At 34.7% G+C, this 21710-nt stretch overlaps 1 protein-coding gene across 3 annotated transcripts in view; it reads right to left on the reverse strand.

Moving 5' to 3' along the window:
• The window catches only part of BRWD3 (bromodomain and WD repeat domain containing 3), a 193504-nt gene that overhangs the window by 84216 nt on the left and 87578 nt on the right, over window positions 1-21710 (reverse strand). For 2 of the 3 annotated variants that reach the window (XM_072744418.1, XM_072744419.1), the window contains exons 12-15: window positions 10647-10685; window positions 5626-5666; window positions 2904-3008; window positions 1517-1670 (exon numbers count right to left, since the gene is read on the reverse strand). In XM_072744418.1, coding sequence (XP_072600519.1) covers window positions 1517-1670; window positions 2904-3008; window positions 5626-5666; window positions 10647-10685 — 339 coding nt within the window. The remainder of the gene's footprint in view (window positions 1-1516; window positions 1671-2903; window positions 3009-5625; window positions 5667-10646; window positions 10686-21710) is intronic. The other variant, XM_025988640.2, reaches the window with a different exon arrangement.

Consider the following 21710-nt stretch of genomic DNA (forward strand, 5'->3'; position numbering starts at 1 on the left):
AGATTTGACTGTTACAAGAACTATTAAAAATAGTTCTAATTTTTTTCAGTAAAATTCACTGAAAACAGATGACCTATGAGTCAACCCATGGGAAGAGTATCACTAAAGAAAATTCTAAATTGAGGTACTTATTAAGACAGAATTTTACACAGATCTATAAAACCAGAGGCTATGACATGAACTTTGTGATTTTTAGAGATATAGATTTGTGCTAATATTGTAGTCAATAGTCACATGTGCCTATTAAGCATCCAAAATGTGGCTACTCCAAATTGAGATGTTGTAAGTGTAAAATACACACTAGATTTCAAATATTTAGTATTTTGAAAATGTGAGATATTTAATAATTTTTATATTAATTACATGTTGAAATGCTACTATTTTGGATATACTGGTTAAATGAAATGTATTATAAAATTAATTTCACCTGTTGTGCTTTACTTTTTCTGTTGTGGTTGCTAGAAAAATTAGTATTACATAAATGGCTCATATTATATTTCTATTAGAGCATGTCGCATGAACATTTCCTATTAAAGATTCAAGCAAATATTATAGATTTTCCTATACATATTAACAGAAACTTAGATCAAAGAATAGGGAAAGGCATAAGGAGATAAAGAACTGGTTAAACAGATAAAAAAAGAATCCAAAACTCCACTAACACAGTGTTAGGATTTCATTTAGGAAAGAGAATTGGAGGTATATGGAAATCCTCCCAAAATTAAACAAATCTTTAGACACCTCAGAGGTTATAGATAAAATTATCTCACATGGAGTCAAATAAGGATGATACCATGGTATACTACAAAGTCAAATGAGTTATGAGAATTGGATTCTAGTCCCAATCACTTACTATTTTGCAAATCATATGGCAATCACTTGTCCCTTGTCCCTAAAGTATTTATGAAGTGATAATTGAAGCAGATAGGCTTCAGCAGATAAGGCTTTTAAGTGGCATTTAACCTGAAATTTACATGATAAACCAAAAACCAACCCCACCCATGTTGATTTCTGCTATTAATCCTATCAGCTTTTCAGGTCACAAACATTACAGCCTTTTTCTACAACAAATTCATTTTTTAAAAGAAGAAAAGCCCCCTTTTCCTGCTTCTTGCATAAACAAATCCCTGAAAGTAGAACAAAAAAGGATTCTCTTGTCAAAATATAGTTATACACCTAAAACAATAATAACAAAAATCCCAACTCATGCTAAAAACAAAATAACTTACATTGTCTGCATGTAAGTTAGATAGATAAGTATCAGACTTCAAAAGAATCTTGAAAAGTTTTTGAACCTGCTTTTTTTTTTTGATTTTTTTTTATTTTTTTTTTTGAACCTGCTTTTAGCAGCTATACCAATGTGCCCTCCTTATTTTGCAAATATGTCAACAAAGGTGACTCAAATAATTACTGATCCAAGGGATAGTAAGTCAGAGAAAATAAACTAAAATTTAAATTTCCTGTCTTCCACAATAATGCCCTTATTGATCATTTTATTAATTCTAAAAATACTTACAGATAAAGTATGAAGAAGTTGCCCTGTGATAGAATTCCATACTTTCAAAAGGAAATTGTTCACTGCAGTAATAACTGTGGTGTCATAGCGATCCCAGGCCACCATAGTCACCTTAAGTTTAGTAACCTTGTCTTCTCCACATGGCAAATTATTCCTAAATAAAATAATTTGCAGTATTCATACTTTGTAAATTATTTAAAAAACAGCAAATTATGAAAAAAATCCAGTAGCTTGCAAATTTTTAGAAAAAAAATACTAAACCATTTAAAAAAAAATACTAAACTATACTTTTCAGTGCTCACAAAATAAAATAATAAAGTACCTAAATAGGGCAATACCCATAAGCTTATTGTAGGGAGACAAAAGACACAAAATGACAAATAACTTTGTAGTTAGTTACTAACACAAGAACAACAACAAAAAAAATGAAGCTAGAAAAAAATCTACAAATTCCTTGAAAAATAAAATATAAGGTCATGTTTGCTTCAAGAAAGTGCAAAGAAATATATAATAGACCCTTTATTACCTTAAATTTTTAAATGAATAAGTCTTATAATAGAGCAGTAAAAAATTCAATAACTTTTGATTTAGTTGAATATAATATGAATAGCTGGCTAGGAATATAACATCAGTTCTATATTGTCATTAATGGGAAAATAATTAGTTACAGGGCCTTAGCCGACAGAAACTGTAATGTCCTAAAGATGTAATTATATATTTTCCAATCAACAGGAAATATAATGAAACAGAATGCTGATTAAGTGTACTTATAATGTTGAGTAGGGATGCTAACAATATGAAACATCATAAAGGTAACCTCGATAAGACAGAGAGATAGCTAAAATTATGATGACATTTAATAGGGAAAACCCTCAAAGTTGAAAGTAGTATAGATAAATATAAAAAATGACCTCTAAAGGGATGCCTGGGTGGCTCAGTGGTTGAGCATCTGCCTTGGGCTGAGGGCATGATCATGGAGTCCTAGGATCAAGTCCCACATGGGCTCCCCATAGGGAGCCTGCTTCTCCCTCTGCCTGGGTCTCTGCCTCTCTCTCTGTATTTCTCATAAATAAATAAAATCTTTTTTAAAATGACCTATAGAAAAATAAGGCAGGAAATAATCCTGTGGGCATTAGCAGAGTAGAGATCTTTGGGTCACAAGAGACCAGAATTTTGAATGATTCAGCAATGTTTCTATCATCCAGTAATCAACAAGCAAAAGACAATTTACTTAGAGACTAAATACAGATGCAAACTTTAGATCTACCAATGAACCCCAAACTATTTACTAATCTGAAAATATATTTTCATTATGAAATATAATTCAGTAAATCAAAAGATACTATACCATATGAGAAGCACTGAAATATCTAACATCCAGTCTTACCCAGTCATTTTAGTAGCCATGTCTAGCACTATACTCTTCCATTCTTGTTGCTGATATTGCCAAATTCTTGCTGTTCCATCTCTACTTCCACTAACAAATCTTAAACTGCAAAGAAAGGTTAAAATACCCTTATTACTTTTTTCCAAACTAGAAATCACTTTTTTTTTCTAAGAAAGTAATACATTCATCCCCATATACTACTGGGGGGAATGAAAAGTATATACTTTGGAAAACAGTTTGGTAGTTCCTCAAAATGATAAACAGAGTCACCATATAATTCAACAAGTCTACTCCCAGCTATAAATCCAAGAGAAATGAAACGTAAGTCCACATAAAAACCTATACACAAATAACCATGGCATTATCCATCACAAGTCAAAAAGTGGTAACAATCCAAATGTCCATCAACTAAAAGGGATAAACAAATTGTGGTATTCATACATCCAAATATTATTCAGCAATAAAAAGAAATGACATAATGATACATACTGCAACATGATTGAATCTTGAAAACATTACATTAAGTGAAATAAGTTGGTCACAAAAGACCACATATTGTATAATTCAATTTATATAAAATTTCCAGAATGGGCAAATCTATAAAGATAAAAACTGGGTTAAAGGCTGCCCAGGGTTAAGGGTAGAGGTATAAAGATATTGGAGATTGATAGCTAAAGGGTATGGGAATTCTTTTGGGGGTGCTAAAAATGTTCTAAAATTGATTGTGGTAAAGGTTGCACAACCCTGTGAATATGCTAAAAAACCACTGAAGTTATGTTATGTGCATTATATCTCAATAAAACTTACAAAATTACATTCATTCACCCATATTTCTATCACTGTTCATACTTTCATTTCTATTCCACCTGACTTTATTAAAGACATGTACATATACTTATATATTTCCCCCTTCAGGAAACAGAATTGTACTACATATAATGTTTTATTATGTTTTTCCCGAGTGTTATTTTATAGATCTCTAGGTTTATAAATTTAAAACTACTGTCTGAATAAGTATGGAACTATATGGATATATTGAAATTTATTTAATCAACCCCCTAAAGATAAATATTTAAACTATTTCCATTCATCACCATTATAAATAGTTTTGTGATGAGTATCTCTATACATATCTTTGTACAACCTTATATATATCTTTGCTTGAGTCAAATGGTCGGCACATTTTTAAAGCTTTTGATGAGTTATTTCCCTGAAAAGTTTTTTTTTAACACTTTACAGTCTCTTCAAAAGTTATGGGAGAGTGAGTGCCCATTTTCCCTAAACACTTGGCAATACTGGGTGCTGACATTCTTCATTATCTCGTTATTCTGAAAGAAAAACATGTTACTCTTAATTTAAACTGTATCTTTAATTATTAGTAAAACTGGATATCCTTTGTTTATTGTCCACATAAATAACGAAGATAAAATTATGTTTCTCTTTTAGGGAAAAGGCAAGGAATTAAAAACTTCAGATTCCTCTAGCATGAAAGAATCATAGCTGTACAAACCTTCAAGTGTATAACTCAGTACAGTGCAATAAATCAACCTCAAAAAATTATCTGAAGGTTTTCTCATTCCTAATATAAACTTCACTCTATGTGGACCATCATTATTTACTCTTGCATTTAATAAAGATGAACAAATTCATCATAGCAATCACCCACTGTCTGAAAAATATTTAAAAATAAAACATGGTCAAAATTTTTTTATTAAATTAAATTAAATTAAATCAAAACATGGTCACCCACATAAAAGTCCTTATAGAAATATCTGGATAAACATTTATGTTAAGTGCTTACATATTTAAATCTATTCTAGGTCAAGTTTAGACCAGGGCAAAAGATTATCATCTTTTGGGGATCAAACATTTGAGAGGGGGTACACAAATACTTGTATATAATTTCTAAGTTTATAGACATAGGAAATATGTATCATATGAGGAGAGACAATGAGTAATACAGATGTTTAGAGGAAGACAATATGGCTAAAATATGCAGCAGTCAGAAAAGGCTTCAGGTAGAACATGAACCTTAAAAGGAAGATAGGACTTAGAAAGGAAGAGAAAGGGACTGGTGGGAGGAGAAAAATAGAGTAAAGGAGAGTAGAAGCTAGAGGGAAGCTGTGGGAGGGAAAGAGGAGTGAGGGGGTAGTATTTTGGGGTAAGAATGGTATGAGCTAAAATATAAGCAAATAAATGAATGAGAGAAAAAATATGGAATGTAACAGGAACAATGATTGAGTCACTTAGGCTAAATGTAAAGATTTATATGGGGAGTAGTAAATGAGAAAAGAATGTAGGTCTAAGTCAAGTTTTAGAAAGTTCTGAATTCGAGCCTGACATTTGATTTCTATTTTATAGACAAAGAGGAAATACTAAAGATTTCTAAACATAGCAATGTAAATCTGGCAGAAATGGACAGGATAGATTTAGAAAGGAGAAAACTCAAGGTAATGGGCCAAATAATAGAATCATTTGCTAAAGTGAGTGGAAATAGAAATAGAAAAAAAGTAAACAAAAAAGAAGTCATTCAGAAAGAAGAACTGATAAAGTATGGCTACTAATTGGATAGGAGTTTAAAAGACATGAGGTAAGGATGTCATCAAAAATAGACAAGGGCTTTCAGCTAAATAAAGTAATACAGTAGAGGGAGCTACTGCTGAAGGAATAGAAGTAAAATATGTCAAACATCTGTTTACACAGATATGTACTACATAGTTACCTGTCTCCATTGTTACAGAACTGAACAGCAACAACTTTGTCCTAAGACATAAAACAACAGATTTTTGGTTAGAGTTAGTTTATTTGTAAGATGAATGAAGTATTCTTCCCTTAAAATTCACAAGCAAAAGCATTTTGGAGTAGGTTTTTTAATGCTGTAATTTTCTTGGAAAAAACGCCAATTTTCTTTAAAAAAAAAAAAGAAGGCTGAAACAATTGATTAACTGATGAGGAATACTTATCAGCAGTAAATTGAAACAAACCAAACATAAGCAAACCTGTTTTTAAATTATAATCTCAAGAGACATTTTTGAATAGATATTAGTTTTTATGTCCCCCATAATAAGACAGCACACTAACCTAAAATGTGACATTAAAGTTAATTTGATAGCAGTTGAATTAAATTTCCCACTTACTATCTTTTAAATTTCAGAAAATAAATCATTTCCTATTTCTCAAATGGATTATTTATTTTATATAGGGTTCATCTGATTTTAGGTACAATAGTTTAGATACTTCTGTTTAAATCTTCGTTTATAATGATTAAACTATACTTTTATTAATATAATGTGTATTATAGTGATAGAAGAATAAAATATAAGCCAGAATATGCATTTTCTTTGCCTTTATTCCTTGATAAGAAAGCTAAAATGTATCCTAAAAAGTTGTACATATTTTCACAAAACAGTTACTGAACTGCATTTGAATTTTTAGTAAAAAGCTCAGATACTAAATATCTTTTTATTTAATTATTTTTCATTTTAAAAAATTATTAAACTGTCTTCATATGTTTGTAGGTATCCATGATTCATACTGCTCAATGATTTCACTATAGTATTTATCTGAGATATTCTGTATTCTCACTGCCAGTTGCAATAACTGGTTTTAGATGTTCTGAAAGTACATCTTATTTTTGATGACTAACAGTAGCCACTGACTTCAACAGGGAGTATTTAGGTTTTCTGACTTTCTCTTAGCTGGACCCTGGGGAAAAAAAAACACAAAACTCTACTAATCAATTTTTCTTCATCTTTCCCCCACCCAATTATTGTCCATTGTTTCTACTATCTCCTACTCACTCAGCTCTCAATAAACTTGACTGCACTTGTATACATACCCTGCTTGGGTGGTAATTGTAAAGATGCCTCCTTTGCATACTCTAGTACAAATGGATTTCTCCCAATGGATAGTCTCAGATTTAGATCTTTATATATTTCCTAAGTTTTTCTTATTCACAATTTAAATAATATTCCAGGATTTTAGTATCTAGGAATAAGTAACATCAAGATAAGAGCTCAGCTTGGTTCAGTAATGATTCGTAAGTAATTGTTCAATTGTGTTTATGGGATGGGACAAAATCAGGAGGCTGTTTCCAGAAGCTCAAGAAGGTTTCTATCAGGGGTCTCTTTTACTACAAAATTCAGGAACATGATTGATTTTGTAACTCACAAAGTATCTTTTTCTATTAGTTATCATACAGGGACACTGTGTATTTTTATTGATGTGCACTAATACTACTCCAAATGAGAGGTCAACAGTAGTAAAAACAGTAACTTTTAGACTTGCAAAGCTTAGTGCTTTTAATTGCTGACTATATAGCTTTGACAATGAGGTATATGAAATGAATAGTAAGCTAAAAAATAAGTACCCCCATTTGCCATAATAGTTATCTGGAGAAAAATGTAAGGAAAAGAAGAGGAAAAAGATGAAAGGTACACAGGGATATGAAAAAACATTACTGGATCCAAGCTTCCTAACAAAGAATGTAGAAATGGCTTGAGGAAAAGTTCTAATCACCAATGGCCAATCACCAATGGCTGTCACCCAGGCATAAAGCTGTTCCCTGCTGTTATTGATAATTGAGTAGGATTAGATTTCAGGAGTCTGTGATGACATTCTGAAAACAATCATACTAAAATCAACAAGCTAAATTAGTAAATTATTTTTTTCTTAAGATACACTTAATATGTCCTTTATTATCTATTGAGGTAAATTGGGCACATAGCCTTATATGTTTCAGCTGTATAATGTGATACTTTGATATCTGTATATTCTACAAAGTGATCACCACCATAAGTCTAGTTATCATCCATCACCATACAAATAAGCCCTCTCATTCATCCCCCAATACCCTTTCCCCTCTGGTAACCATGGATCTCTTTTGTTTTTGTTTGTTTTTTTAATTTGTTTAGTTATTTTAGAATACACATATAGTGAAATTATGTCACTTGCCTTTTTGCAACAAACTTTTCACTTAGAATATATTCAAGGTCTACCCATAATGTCGCAAATGGCAAGATTTCCTTATGTGTGGCTGAGTAGTATTCCACTGTGTATATATGTGTATGTGTGTGTGTGTATACCACAATTTATTTATCCATTCATCCATGGATGGACACTTAGGTTATTTCCATATCCTGGTTACTATAAATACTGCTGCAATGAACACAGGAGTGTATATATCTTCTTGAACTAGTGTTTTTGTATTTGTCAATATTCAGAAGTGGAGTATCTGGATCATATACTTGTTCTGTTTTTAATTTTTTGACAAATCTCCATACAGCTTCCACAGGGGCTACACCGATTTACATTTACATTCCCACCAATAGTGCGTAAGACTATCCTTTTCTCCATATCGTCTCCAACACTTGTTATTTCTTGCCTTTTTGATAATTGTCATTATAATAGGTATGAGGTGGGGATCCCTGGGTGGCGCAGCGGTTTGGCGCCTGCCTTTGGCCCAGGGCACGATCCTGGAGACCCGGGATCAAATCCCACGTCAGGCTCCTGGTGCATGGAGCCTGCTTCTCTCTCGGCCTATGTCTCTGTCTCTCTGTCTCTCTCTCTCTCTCTGTATGACTATCATAAATAAATAATAAAAAAAATTTAAAAAAAAAATAATAGGTATGAGGTAACACCACATTGTGGTTTTCATTTGCATTTCCCTGATAATTAGTGATGCTGAACATGTTTTCATGTTCCCATTGGCCATCAGTCTATCTGCTTTAGGAAAGAGAAATGACTTGTTTAGTTCCTCCATCCATTTTTTAATTGGGTTTGTTTTTTGTTATTGAGTTATATGAGTTCTTTATATATTTTGGATATTAATCCCCTAATGGATATATTATTTGCAAATATCCTTTCCCATTTAGAAAGTTGCCTTTTTGTTTTATTGATGTTTTTCTTCACTGTGGAAGGAGCCTCGGTGTCCATCGAAAGATGAGTGGATAAAGAAGATGTGGTTTATGTATACAATGGAATATTACTCAGCCATTAGAAATGACAAGTACCCACCATTTGCTTCAACGTGGATGGAACTGGAGGGTATTATGCTGAGTGAAGTAAGTCAATGGGAGAAGGACAAACATTATATGTTCTCATTCATTTGGGGAATATAAATAATAGCAGTAGTCTTTTAATAAGAAGTAGTCCCACTTGTTGGGTCACTAAGACCAATGCCAAGGACCTTACCACTGCTAGGGAAGATCATCAAAAAGATGTATCTGCAAATTGACCTGTGAGCTGGATCCCAGGAGATTAGAGGCTCCTTACCCACTTCTCTATCCTTGCTATATGAGTTCCACTTGCCTTTCCCTCTCCCAAAAGCTGCTCTAACAACATAGCCTTGAGACAATGATGTGGTATTGAGAAGATCTAAACAGTATACTTGAATGAACCCAGGTAAGGCTTCTTTATAACCTTTTAAGAAGTTACTGGCAGGCACAAGGATCCATTCATGTCATCTTGCTGACACCCAAAACAACCCTCAGGTGTAAGTTCCCTTTGCTTATTAAAACTGCCACCTACCAACCCAGAGTGTCCTACCTCTTTCTTTGGACTTTCCCTGACATCTGGGTACAGGGGCTAGTTTCAGATTATATCTGAAAGCACCCAAGAGAGCTATAAACTGACAATTGGCAAGCCAGCCCAGAAACCAAAGAAATGGGCCTTGGGAATGAGGAATCCACAGGAGAAATCCCAAATTAGCTATCAACTTCTGTAAGGAAGGGTGGCCTGTATGTTAGATACTTGTGGACTATTACATGAATATGGGGACATACAGAAAATATCAGCCAGTCTAATGTGTTTGTTAGAGGAAATGCGCATACCACACTGAGGCAAGAGAAGGGAAACAAAGTTGCTACTGTGGCCCTCAAATGTGGATAGTCCAGTTGGCCATGGATGCCCAACTACAGGCTGAAGCTCAAGTTAGAAAGTTAGAAGAGCTGAGGTTAGAAAAGTATCTATGCATCCACTACTCTGCTAGCTCTGGGGCTGGTAGACAAGATGGAAGAGCAAAATAATAGAGACCTTAGTGTCCTGTTTTGCAAATCAAGGAGGGTGCAAGCTGCTATGTATTAAGATATGAGAACTTATGAGAAAGCTTGATTAGGCTGTTAAGAGGTGAAATCTTAGAGAAAATGATGGAAATGACAAGGAAAATGTTGTGGTAACTGATGAGGAAACAGCCAAAATGCCCCGTTCCTTCTGACCCCTAATTTTAAATACCAATTACCTCAAAACTCCTAGGAGAAAACTTGCATCTTTCTCTGTCCTTTCAAGTTTATATATCTTATTATGTCTTTGAAATATAAATATCCCTGGGGATAACCACAACATTGCCAGAAAAAAAAGTGGTGATCTTTTAAGAATACAGCTATAGTTCTCTTGTCCATTGTATTATAATGAACTCTCATCAAATCAAGTGATCATTTTTTAAGTTTTCTGTCATTTGCAGTTACTGTTTTGCTCTGATGCTTTGAAAAAAGTATTCCTACAAATGTGCCTCATATTTAAGAACACTCATGGAAAAGACTTTGACTAGTTTCTGATAACTAAGATTTAATTGCCTTTATGTTGGAGAGATAATTATGAGCATTTCAAGTACTCCCCCAAAGCTACATGAAAGCCCCACAATACGTAATAGAATGGTAGCTGGGGACCTATTCCTGTTCACCTCTCCCACATCAGCAAAATGGGCCCATTGCATTGATAATACAGTGTTAACATGTAAAGATTTACCTCTGCTGCAGGACACCTGCAGGCTTTGCTCAGGAACATCTGTGAGGAAGAAGATGGGCAATGAACCCAAAGAAAATTAAAGGCTCAAATACTGCCATAAGGTTTTGGGTGTCATCTGGTTAGCTAAGACTCATAAAGCTGTAACCGAAAAGGTGCAAGCCTATCCAACTTCTAAGAATGGGAAAGAGGTGCCGTCCTTTATAGGGATTTTGGGGTTTTGGAAGACTTCTAATCTACACCTGGCACAATACTCCCATTCCTCATGCTGCCTGGTAAAGAAAGGGCATATATGGGACTGGGGACGACAGCAGTGTGCTGCTTTTGAGAAAGCAAAAATACTAATAAAACAGATTAAAGCTCTGGGGATCTCCTAAGCAGGTCTACCATTTAAGTTATATGTGTCTATGTGTCTATGTGACTCCAAAAGTTATGGGTCAGGCATTATGGCAGAGATAACAAAAGAGGAGAATGCCCCTGGGATTTTGATTCCAGCTCTGGAAGGGGGCAAAACTCCAATATACCCCATAGAGCAACAGCTCCTAGCAATGTACATCGTGCTCTTCCGGATAAAGCTTCTCATACAGCAGCCAGTACAGCAGCTAGTGTACTGAGCTCATAGTGGTCTGGCTGCCAATCACTCTTGAGCCCGGGCCAATAACTCTTTGGCACTGATAATTAGATTATTCTAAAGGGATTAAGTTTATGGCTTGAACAATAGGAAGCTGATTATTAAAAAGTCCTTGTGGGGTCACGATATATATAAAATGACATTTGGGTCCATCTGTAAGAACCTGAAATGATTCTCACTGTTTTTCATGTCCCAGCTCTTAAGACACTGACATTCCCCTAGCAATCAGGAAGCTGGTGCCCTAGTTGGGAATGAGCCCTAGCTACTGACCCTTCAGTAGTGTAGGCAGAATGGGTGCATAAAAAAAGAATGGCCCCCACAATGCCTAAGTAGGATGGTATATTGCCAAGGATGCTGGACTGCTCTCAGTACAGTGCATTGGTTAATGTAGTAACAGCATGTTGTGCGTTCTAAACGACACCAAAGGGAACTGCCAAAAGAATCAAGCCATCTACTGGAGTTCCCAACCTATGAGAAATTGGCAAATTGCCCCTATGTAAGGGTTTTAAATATGCCTTGGTTTATAGAGACACTGCATCTGGCTTAAACCATGCTTTTCCCTGCCACCCTAAAAACCAGGCTGTAACATTAAGGGCTTAAAAAACTGAATATCATGTATGAATATCCTCATCAAACACATAATTATCAGAGGTCACATTTCAAAGACCATGATGTGCAAGACTGAACATAAAATGTGACATTAAATATATAACCCGCAAGCAGTAGCGTTGGTAGAAAGGAAAATGGAATATTAAAACAGCATATTAAATACTTAATAGGCAAAACTACCTTGGCCAACTGGGCAAAAGTACTGTCTGAGGCTTTAATATATTTAAGTGACCAAATAGTAGGGTCTATTGCCCCATATACTAGACCAGGGTTCCCTGCCCAGGCACCCAATACTGTAAAGATATAGAAGTTTCTGGAAACAGCCATTGCCCCAAATCTTACAGTGGATCAAAACTGTGAGACTATGGAAAATCTATACTGTGGAAAACACCAAGCCCCATCATTCCTGTAAAAGGAATTATCTACTAGAATTTACAATACAGTATCCCACCAAGACAGGTGAGTTCCTTCATGCCCCTGGGTGAAGAACTACTCAATCTCAACTAAGATAACCTTATATTGCTGTACACTGGAACTGTTAAAATGCACTATACTATACCTGAAATGAAACACGCACCACTAAAAGAAGGGAGAAAATGGGGGTCCTGATAATGTCATATCCTGACCCCACCTCATCTACTCACACCTGACAGTGCTGCCTCCCCTGGCCAACATGTATGGTATGTACAACCAGGTCAAGTTTCTAAAGGTGTTAACTTCCCTCTCCCTCAAAGTCAGGAGAAATGTTTGGTTTTTCTACTAATAAGACTATTTTGCCACTGTCTTTATTCCCTCCATTGGCTTAGATTTAGAAGACATTAAAATAGCAAATGTGAAGCCCTTAATAAATTCAATCAACAAGCATGATTGAATGATAGCAGTAAAGGCTGTCCTTACTGAACACTGAAATGTCTCTGGTAAGCTGTACGTATTTCTTACAAAGCTGTACTCCAAAATAAAATAGCCTTAGACATTATTACTGCCTCACAAGGAGGTACCTGTGCCATTATCCAAACACAATGTTGTATGTTCACTCCAATGAATCTGCTAATGCATCATCTTTATCAAATCACAAGGAATACAAGTGAATGTCATGTCCTTTGTAAGCCAATCCCTAACATGGGAGACTTAATCAGTGGCTCAGATCAAGGGCTCTTATAAAAAAAAAAAAAGTTGTCACTGATTTTGTAATCATTTTCTTTTTTTTTAAAGATTTTATTCACTTATTCATAGACACACACACACACACACACACAGAGAGAGAGAGAGAGAGAGAGAGAGAGAGAGAGAGAGAGGCCAAGACACAGGCAGAGGGAGAAGCAGGCTCCATGCATGGAGCCTGATGTGGGACTCGATCCCGGGTCTCCGGGATCACGCCCTGGACTGAAGTCAGCGCTAAACCGCTGAGCCACCCAGGCTGCCCTGTAATCATTTTCTTAATCTGGGTTTCCTTTTACACAGACCTGTATTGTTGCTGTGGCATTAGCCTCCAATGCAGTCAGTCATCAAAGAAGCCACCTCCATGCTAATAAAATCCCTTGCTGAACACTTAGAGACCATATCACAAGAAGGGGGCACATGAGATTATAAAAACTGGTCATGAATGGTGGAATGTTGGGGAAGATCATTTAGAAGATGTGACCACCAGCTGACTGTGATCTGGACCCCAGGCAATCAAAGGCTCCTTATCTCCCCGCTTGCCTTTCCTACTCCCAAAGCTTTGAGGTAATGATGTACTACTGAGAATACCTGCACAAATTGACTGGACCCTGTTAAGGCCCCTTGATAAACTTTTAAATTTTGTGGGTGGCCATGGGGATCTATTTGTCTTGCTGCCACCCAAGACTTGGGTCATATATAAGTTCCTTTAACTTATGAAAACTGTCACCTATCAACCTGTAATGGCCTGCCTCTTTCTTTCCTTGTCCTCTGAGTATAGGGACCAGTTTCAGATTACACTCAATAAGCTCCTGAGAGGGTCATAAACTGCCAATTGCTTATGCTTTCTTCAGCAATTTTTATTTCATACTCAAGTAGGTCTTCCTTTCAAGTTAATTTTGGTGTATCGTGTAAAACACAGGTCTTGAGTTTCATTCTTTTGCATGTGGCTATCTAGTTTTCCCAACACTGCTTATTGAAGAAACTACTATTTTCACATTGTATATTCTTGGCTCCTTCACTGTAAATTAATGGACCATATGTGTGCGGGTTTATTTCTGGGTTCTTTATTCAGTTCCATGATCTATTTGTCTGTTTTATTGCCAACACCATACTGTTTTGGTTACTAGAAGTTTGTAGTATAGCTTAAAATCAGGAAGTGGGATGCCTCCAGCTTTGTTCTCCTTTCTCAAATCTGTGTTGGCTATTTGTGGTCTTTTTTGTTCTTACAAATTTTAGAACTATCTCTTCCAATACTGAAAAATGCCACTGGGATTTTGATAGGGATTGTATATAATCTCTAGATTGCTTTGGACAGCCTGGACATGATACTGATTCTTGCAATCCATGAACATGGAATATCTTTCCATTTATTTATCCTCTTCAATTTCCTTTATCAGTTCTGGTTTTCAGTGTGCAGATCTTGATTTCCTTGGTTAAATTTATTTCTAGGTATGTCCATATTTTGATGCAACTATAAATGGGATGGTTTTCTTAGTATATTCTTTTGGATAGTCCAATCTCAGTGTATAGAGAAACAAAAGATTTCTATATATCGATTTTCTATCCTGCAACTTTACTAAATATGAGTTCTAATAGTTTTTTTTTTAGTGGAATCTTTAAGGTTTTCTATATATAGAATTATATTATCTGCAAATAGTTTTACTTCTTCCTTTCCAAATTGGATGCCTTTTCTTTCTTTCTTTCTTTCTTTCTTTCTTTCTTTCTTTCTTTCTTTCTTTCTTTCTTTCTTTCTTTCTTCTTTCTTTCTTTTCTTTCTTTCTTTCTTTCTCTTTTCTTTTCTTTCTTTCTTTCTCTCTTTCTTTTCTTTCTTTCTTTCTTTCTTTCTTTCTTTCTTTCTTTCTTTCTTTCTTTCTTTCTTTCCATGGCTAATTACTGTGGATAGGACTTCCAATAATATGTTGAATAAAGTGGCAAAAATGGGCACCCTGTTTTTTTTCATGATCTTAGAGAGAAGCTTTCACCTTTTCACCACTAAGTATGATGTTAACTGTGAATTAGTCACATATAATCTCACCATATTCAGATACATTCCCCCATCCCACTTCATTGATATTTTATCATAAATGAATGTAGAATATTGTCAAATACTTTTTTTACATCTGTTGAGATGATAATATAACTTTCATCCTTCATTTTGGTAATGTAGTGTATCACGTAGATTGATTTGCAGGTGTTGAATCATTCTTGCATCCTGTAAGAATCCCCACCTGATCATGGCATATGATGCTTTGAATACATTGGTGAATTCAGTTTGCTAATATTTTATTGAAGATTTTTGCATCTCTTACATAGGGGTAATTGGCCTATAGTTTCCTCATTTTTGGTGTCCTTGCTGATGTTTACATCAGAGATTGACCTTGTAAAAGGAGTTTGGAAGCATTCCCTCAATTTTTAGGAAGAGTATGAGGTCAGTGATTAAATCTCCTTTGAATGTATTAGCAGTATTCAGTGAAGGCAACTGCTTCCAGACTTTTGTTTTCTGGATGGTTTTTGATCACTGATTCAATCTCCTTGCTATGAATTCGTCTTTACAGATTTAATTTTTTATTATTCAGTCTTAGAAAATTGTATGGTTGAAGAACATATCCATTTCTTCTATGTTGTCCAATTTATAGGCACATAATGGTTTATACAGTCTTTTATGATTCCTTGTGGTACAAAGTGGAACTTGTCTCTTACTTCTGATTATCAATTTGAGTCTACTCTCATTTTTTCCTGAATATAGCTAAACGTCTGTCAACTTTATTATTTCAAAGAACTAGCTCTTAATTCTATTGATATTTTCTACTGTCATTTAGTCTCTCATTTATCTCTCCTGTGATCTTTATTTCTTTCCTTCTACTAACTTTGGGCTTTTTTTCTTTTCTTTAGTTCCTTTATGTGTAGAGTAAGATTATTTATTTCAGATTTCTCTTGTTTCTTGATATATGCCTGTATTGTTGTAACTTAGCTCTTAAAACTGCTTTTGCTATATCCTATAGTTTCGGACTGTTTTATTTCCATTTTCAATTGTCTCCAGGTACTGTTTGATTTCTTCTTTGATCTCTCAATCAATCCATTGGTTGTGCAGTAGCATCCTGTTTAATCTCCATATATCTGTGATTTCCCACCAGTTTTCTTTCTGTAATTGATTTCTTTTTCCATTTAAATTCAATTAGCCAACAGAGTACATTAGTTTCAAATGTAGTGTTCAATAATTTATCAATTGCATATAACACCTGATGCTCATCACATCACATGCCCTCCATAATGCCCATTACCCAGTTATCCCACCCCCCCACCCACCTCCCCTTCAGCAACCCTCAGTTTGTTTCCCAAAGTTAAGTCTCTCATGGTTGGTCATCTCTCTAATTTCATCCCATTCAGTCTTCCCTCCCTTCCCCTGTGATCCTCTGTGCTGTTTCTTATATTCCACATGAGTGAAACCATATGATAATTGTCTTTCTCCAATTGACTTATTTCACTCAGCAGAATATCCTCCAGTTCCATCCATGAGAATGTAAATGGCAAGTATTCATTTTTTTGATGGCTGAGTAATATTTTGTATAATATATATATATATATAATACAAATATTATATATATACATATACATATATAAAAGGTCATCCCTAGGTGGGACAAACAAGCAGCAGCTGGGGGGAGAAACTGTTGTCTTTGGGGCTCCACAATTGGGATCTGGTGATGGGCCTTGGGGTTGCCATTGATCAGTAGGGTCAGAAGTCAGGAAGAAGAGTGAGATATGGAGCATAGGAGACAGAACAACTGGGAGCCTTCCAGCACCTATAAGAATGTCTGTCACTGCATCTAACTGCCACAACCTTCCAAAAGGTATGGCTGTTGCTTTACTTCCTCATGCAAATTCCTCTTTTGGACTACACTAATCTGGAACCATACAGGGAGGATATTCTAGGAAACAAGTTTTCATCTTAACCAAGTTCACACTGGACATCACAGATACCATGGAGCATGGTATGTATTTGATTCTTATCAAGAGGGGATAGATAGATAAATAGATAGATAGATAGATGATAGATAGATATAGATATATTGATATATATATATATGTACCAAGAGGATGGATATATATATATATATATATATATATATATATATATATATATAATCTTCTTTATCCATTCATCTGTCAGTGGACATCTGAACTCCTTCCACAGTTTGGCTATTGGGGATATTGCTACTATGAACAATGGAGTGCAGATGCCCCTTTGGATCACTACATTTGTATCTCTGGGGTAAATACCTAGTAGTGCAATTGCTGAGTAGCTCTATTTTCAACTTCTTGAGGAACCTTCTTACTGTTTTACAGACTGGCTATAACAGCTTCCATTTCCACGAATACTGGAAGAGGGTTCCCCTTTCTCCACATTCTTGCCAACATTTGTTTCCTGTCTTGTTAATTTTAGCCATTCTGACTGGTGTAAGGTGGTATTTCATTGTGTTTTTGATTTGTATTTCCCTGATGACAAGTGATATTGAGCATTTTTTCATGGGTCTGTTGACCATGTGTATGTATTCTAGAGAATTTGTGTTTTCTGCCCATTTCTTGACTAGATTATTTGTTCTTTTGGATGTTGAGTTTGATAAGTTTTTCACAGATCTTGGATACTAGCCCTTTATCTGGTAAGTAATTTGCAAATATATTCTCCGATTCCATAGGTTGCCGGTTAGTTTTGTTGACTGTTTCCTTTACTGTGCAGAAGCTTTTCACCTTGATGAAGTATGAATATTTCATTTTTTTATTTTGATTTCTATTTTTATAGCATTGTGATAAGAAGATGGTTGATATGATTTCAATCTTTTTGGATTACTGAGATTTGTTTTGTGGTCTAAATATGATCTACCCTAGACAATGTTTCATTTGTATTCTGGTATTTTTATATGGAACAATCTTTATGTATCTATTAGGTCCACCTGGCCTAATGTGTCCTTTAAGGCCAATAATTCCTTATTGGTTTTTTGCCTCGAAAATCTATCCGATGATGTCAGTTGTATATTAAAGTCCCCTACTATTATTTTATTGCTGTCAACTTCTCCCTTAAAATCTGTTAATTTTTTTTCTATATTTAGGTGCTCCTATGTTGATTGCTTAAATATTTACAAATAATATATCCTAATGTTGGATTGGTGCCTTCATCATTTGATAATTCCCTTCTATACCTTTCATTACCATGTACATTTTAGTTTATTTTTTCTGGCATATGTATAGTTTCACAAGGGTTCTTTATTTTTTCCTTTAAAAGCTTTCACTTTTAAAAGGTTTTGTTTAAATCCAATTAGTTAACATTCAGGGTAATACTGGTTTCAGGTGGGCAATATACTGATTTACCACATCTACACAACACCCTATGCTCATCAAAAGTACATTCCATAACCCCCATCAACAACTTAACCCATCTCACACCCATTGCCCCTCTGATAACCATCAGTTTGTTCTTTATTGCAAAGAGTCTGTATTTATATCTGCCTCTCTATATATTTGTTTTCCTTTGCTCCCTGCTCAGTGGAGAGCCTGCTTCTCCCTCTCCCTCTGCCCATCCTCCCCCCAGTGGGAGAGGGAGAAAGAGAATCTCAAACACATGTGCTCTCCATACTGAGCACAGAGCATGATGTAGGGATTGACCCAATACCCTGAGACTATGACCTAAGCCAAAATCAAGAGTTGGATACTTAACCAAATGAGCCACCCAGGCAACCAGGCACCCCTGGGGGGTTAAGTGTTATAACTTTTTTGGATACCAAACACTTAATAGATATATAATATGCATATTATCTTCTCCCATTCCATAGCTTTCCTTTTAGGTTTGTTGATTGTTTCCCTCTATGTGCAGTAGATATATATAGATATAGATATATTTCCTTAAGATTATATATATATCTTAAGATAATGCCAAAGGTTATTTTTGCTTTGGTTTCATTTGTCCCAGGAGACTCATTATTAAGAAGCTGCTACAACCAATGTCAACCAATGTGAAACGGATTAATGCCTGTGTAATACTTTATGTTTTTTATGGTTTCAGATGTTGCACTTAGGTCTTTAATCTATTTTGTATTTATTTTTCTTTTGGTGTAGAAAGTGGCCCAGATTCATTCTTCTTCATGTTGCTGTCCAGGTTTCCCAACACAATTTGTTGAAGAGACTGTCTTTTTCCTATTGGATATTCTTCCCTGCTTTGTCAAAGATTAATTCACCACATATTTGTGAGTTCATTTCTGGGTTATCTATTCTGTTCCATTGATCTATGTGTCTATTTCTGTACCTATACCATACTGTCTTGATCACTACAGCTTTGTAAAATAGCTTAAAGTCCAGAATTGAGATGCTTACAGCTTTGCTTTTCTTGTTCATAAGTTTCGCTCTTCAGGGTCTTTGTGGTCTCATACAAATTTTAGGATGGTTTGCTGCACTTCTGTGAAAAAGGCTGCTGGTATTTTGATATGTATCATATGAAATATGTACATTGTTTTGATAATATAGACATTTCAACAACATTTGTTCTTCTGATCCATGAGCATGTGATGCCTTTCCATTTCTTTGTGTTGTCTTCCTATCTTTCATCAGTGTTGTAAACTTTACAGAGTAAAAAGTCTTTCACCTATTTAGTTAGAATTGTTCCTAGGTATAAAATTAGTGATGCAACTGAAATTGAACTGATTACTTAATTTTTCCTTCTGTTGTATCATTATTGGTGTGTAGAAATTCAACAAATTTCTGTATATTGATTCTGGATCTTGCAACTGAACAAATGAATTTGTTTATCAGTTCTAGCAGTGTTTTGGTAGGGTATTGAGTTTTCTATATAGAGTATGATGTCATCTGGAAATACTGAAAGTTTGACTTCTTCCTTGCTGATTTGGATGCCTTTTATTTCTTCTTATTATTTGATTTATGTTGGGTAGGACTTCTAGTAACATGTTAAATAACAATGGTGAGAGTAAACATCCCTATCTTGTTCCTGAGTGTAAAGGAGAAGTTCTCAGTTTTTCCCTTTAAAGATGATGCTAGCTGTGAGTTTCTCATATAAGACCTTTATGATGTTTAAGTATGTTTCCTCTAAACCTATTTATGTGAGAGTTCTTATCATGAATGGATGTTGGACTTTGTCAAGTGCTTCTTCTGCATCTATTGAAAATATCATATGTTTATCTTTTCCTTTATTAATGTAGTATATCACATTGATTGATTTATGAATATTGAACTACCCTTATAACCCAGTAAGAAATCCTATTTGATCATGGTGAATGATCTTCTCAATGTATTGTTGGATTTGGATTGCTACCATTTTATTAAGAATGTTTGCATCCATGTTCATCAGGGATATTGGCCTATAGTTCTCTTTTTTTTAGTGGAGTTTTTACTTGGTTATGGTTCAGGGTAATTCTGGCCTCATAGAATGAATTTGGAAGTTTTCTGTCCTTTTCTATTTTTTTTTTGCAATAGTTTGAGAAGACTAGGTATTAATTCTTCTTTACATGTATGTTAGAATTTGCCTGTGAAGCTATCTGGCTCTGGACTTTTGTTTGTTGGGAGTTTTGGGGATGCAGTAAAAGCAGTCCTAAGAGGGAAGTTTACACCAATAAAGGCCTAACTCAAGAAACAAGAAAAATCTCAAACAACGTAACCTTATACCTAAAGGAGTTAGAAAAAGAACAACAAATGAAGCCTAAAGCCAGCAGAAGGAAGCAAATAATAAAGATTAAAGCACAAAATAATGATATAGAAACTAAAAATAAAAACAAAAAAAACACAAAAGGACAGATCAATGAAATGAGGAGCTACTTCTATGTTCTCATTCATTTGGGGAATATAAATAATAGTGAAAGGGAATACAAGGGAAGGGAGAAGAAATGGGTAGGAAATATCAGAAAGGGAGACAGAACATAAAGACTCCTAACTCTGGGAAACGAACTGGGGGTGGTGGAAGGGGAAGAGGGCGGGGGGGGTGGGGATGAATGGGTGATGGGCACTGAGGGGGGCACTTGACGGGATGAGCACTGGGTGTTATTCTATATGTTGGCAAATTGAACACCAATAAAAAATAAATTTATTATTTAAAAAAACAAATTGATAAACCTCTATTCAGACTTATCAAAAGAAAAGAGAAAAAATGAAATAATTAAAATCAGAAATGAAAGAGGTTAATTAACAACCAACACTACAAAAACACAATTATAGGAAAATATTATGAAAAACTATATGACACCAAATTAGACAATTTGGAAAAAATGGATTATTTCCTCGAAATATATAAACTGCCAAAAACTAAAATAGAAACAAATAGAAAACTTGAAGATCCAAATAACCAGCAAAGAAACTGAATTAGTAATCAAAAACTCCCAACATGCAAAAGACTACTGTTCTTTGCACTTCAATTTGCATCAAAAATCTTTTTCTATAGTTTCACTTTGTTTTGTTGTGTCCTTAGATCTGCTATGACTATGCAGGCAACATATTAATAAATCTTGCTTTTTTTTTTAAATCCATTAACCTATTCTATGTCTCTGACTGGAGAATTTAGTCCATTTAGCTTCATAGTAATTATAGATAAAAATGTACTTATCAACAATTGTTGAGTATTTTCTGGCTGTTTTTTTTTTTTTAATTAATTTTTATTGGTGTTCAATTTA

This window comes from Vulpes vulpes, chromosome X, assembly GCF_048418805.1.
Source record: "Vulpes vulpes isolate BD-2025 chromosome X, VulVul3, whole genome shotgun sequence".
NCBI classification, from domain to species: Eukaryota; Metazoa; Chordata; class Mammalia; order Carnivora; family Canidae; genus Vulpes; species Vulpes vulpes.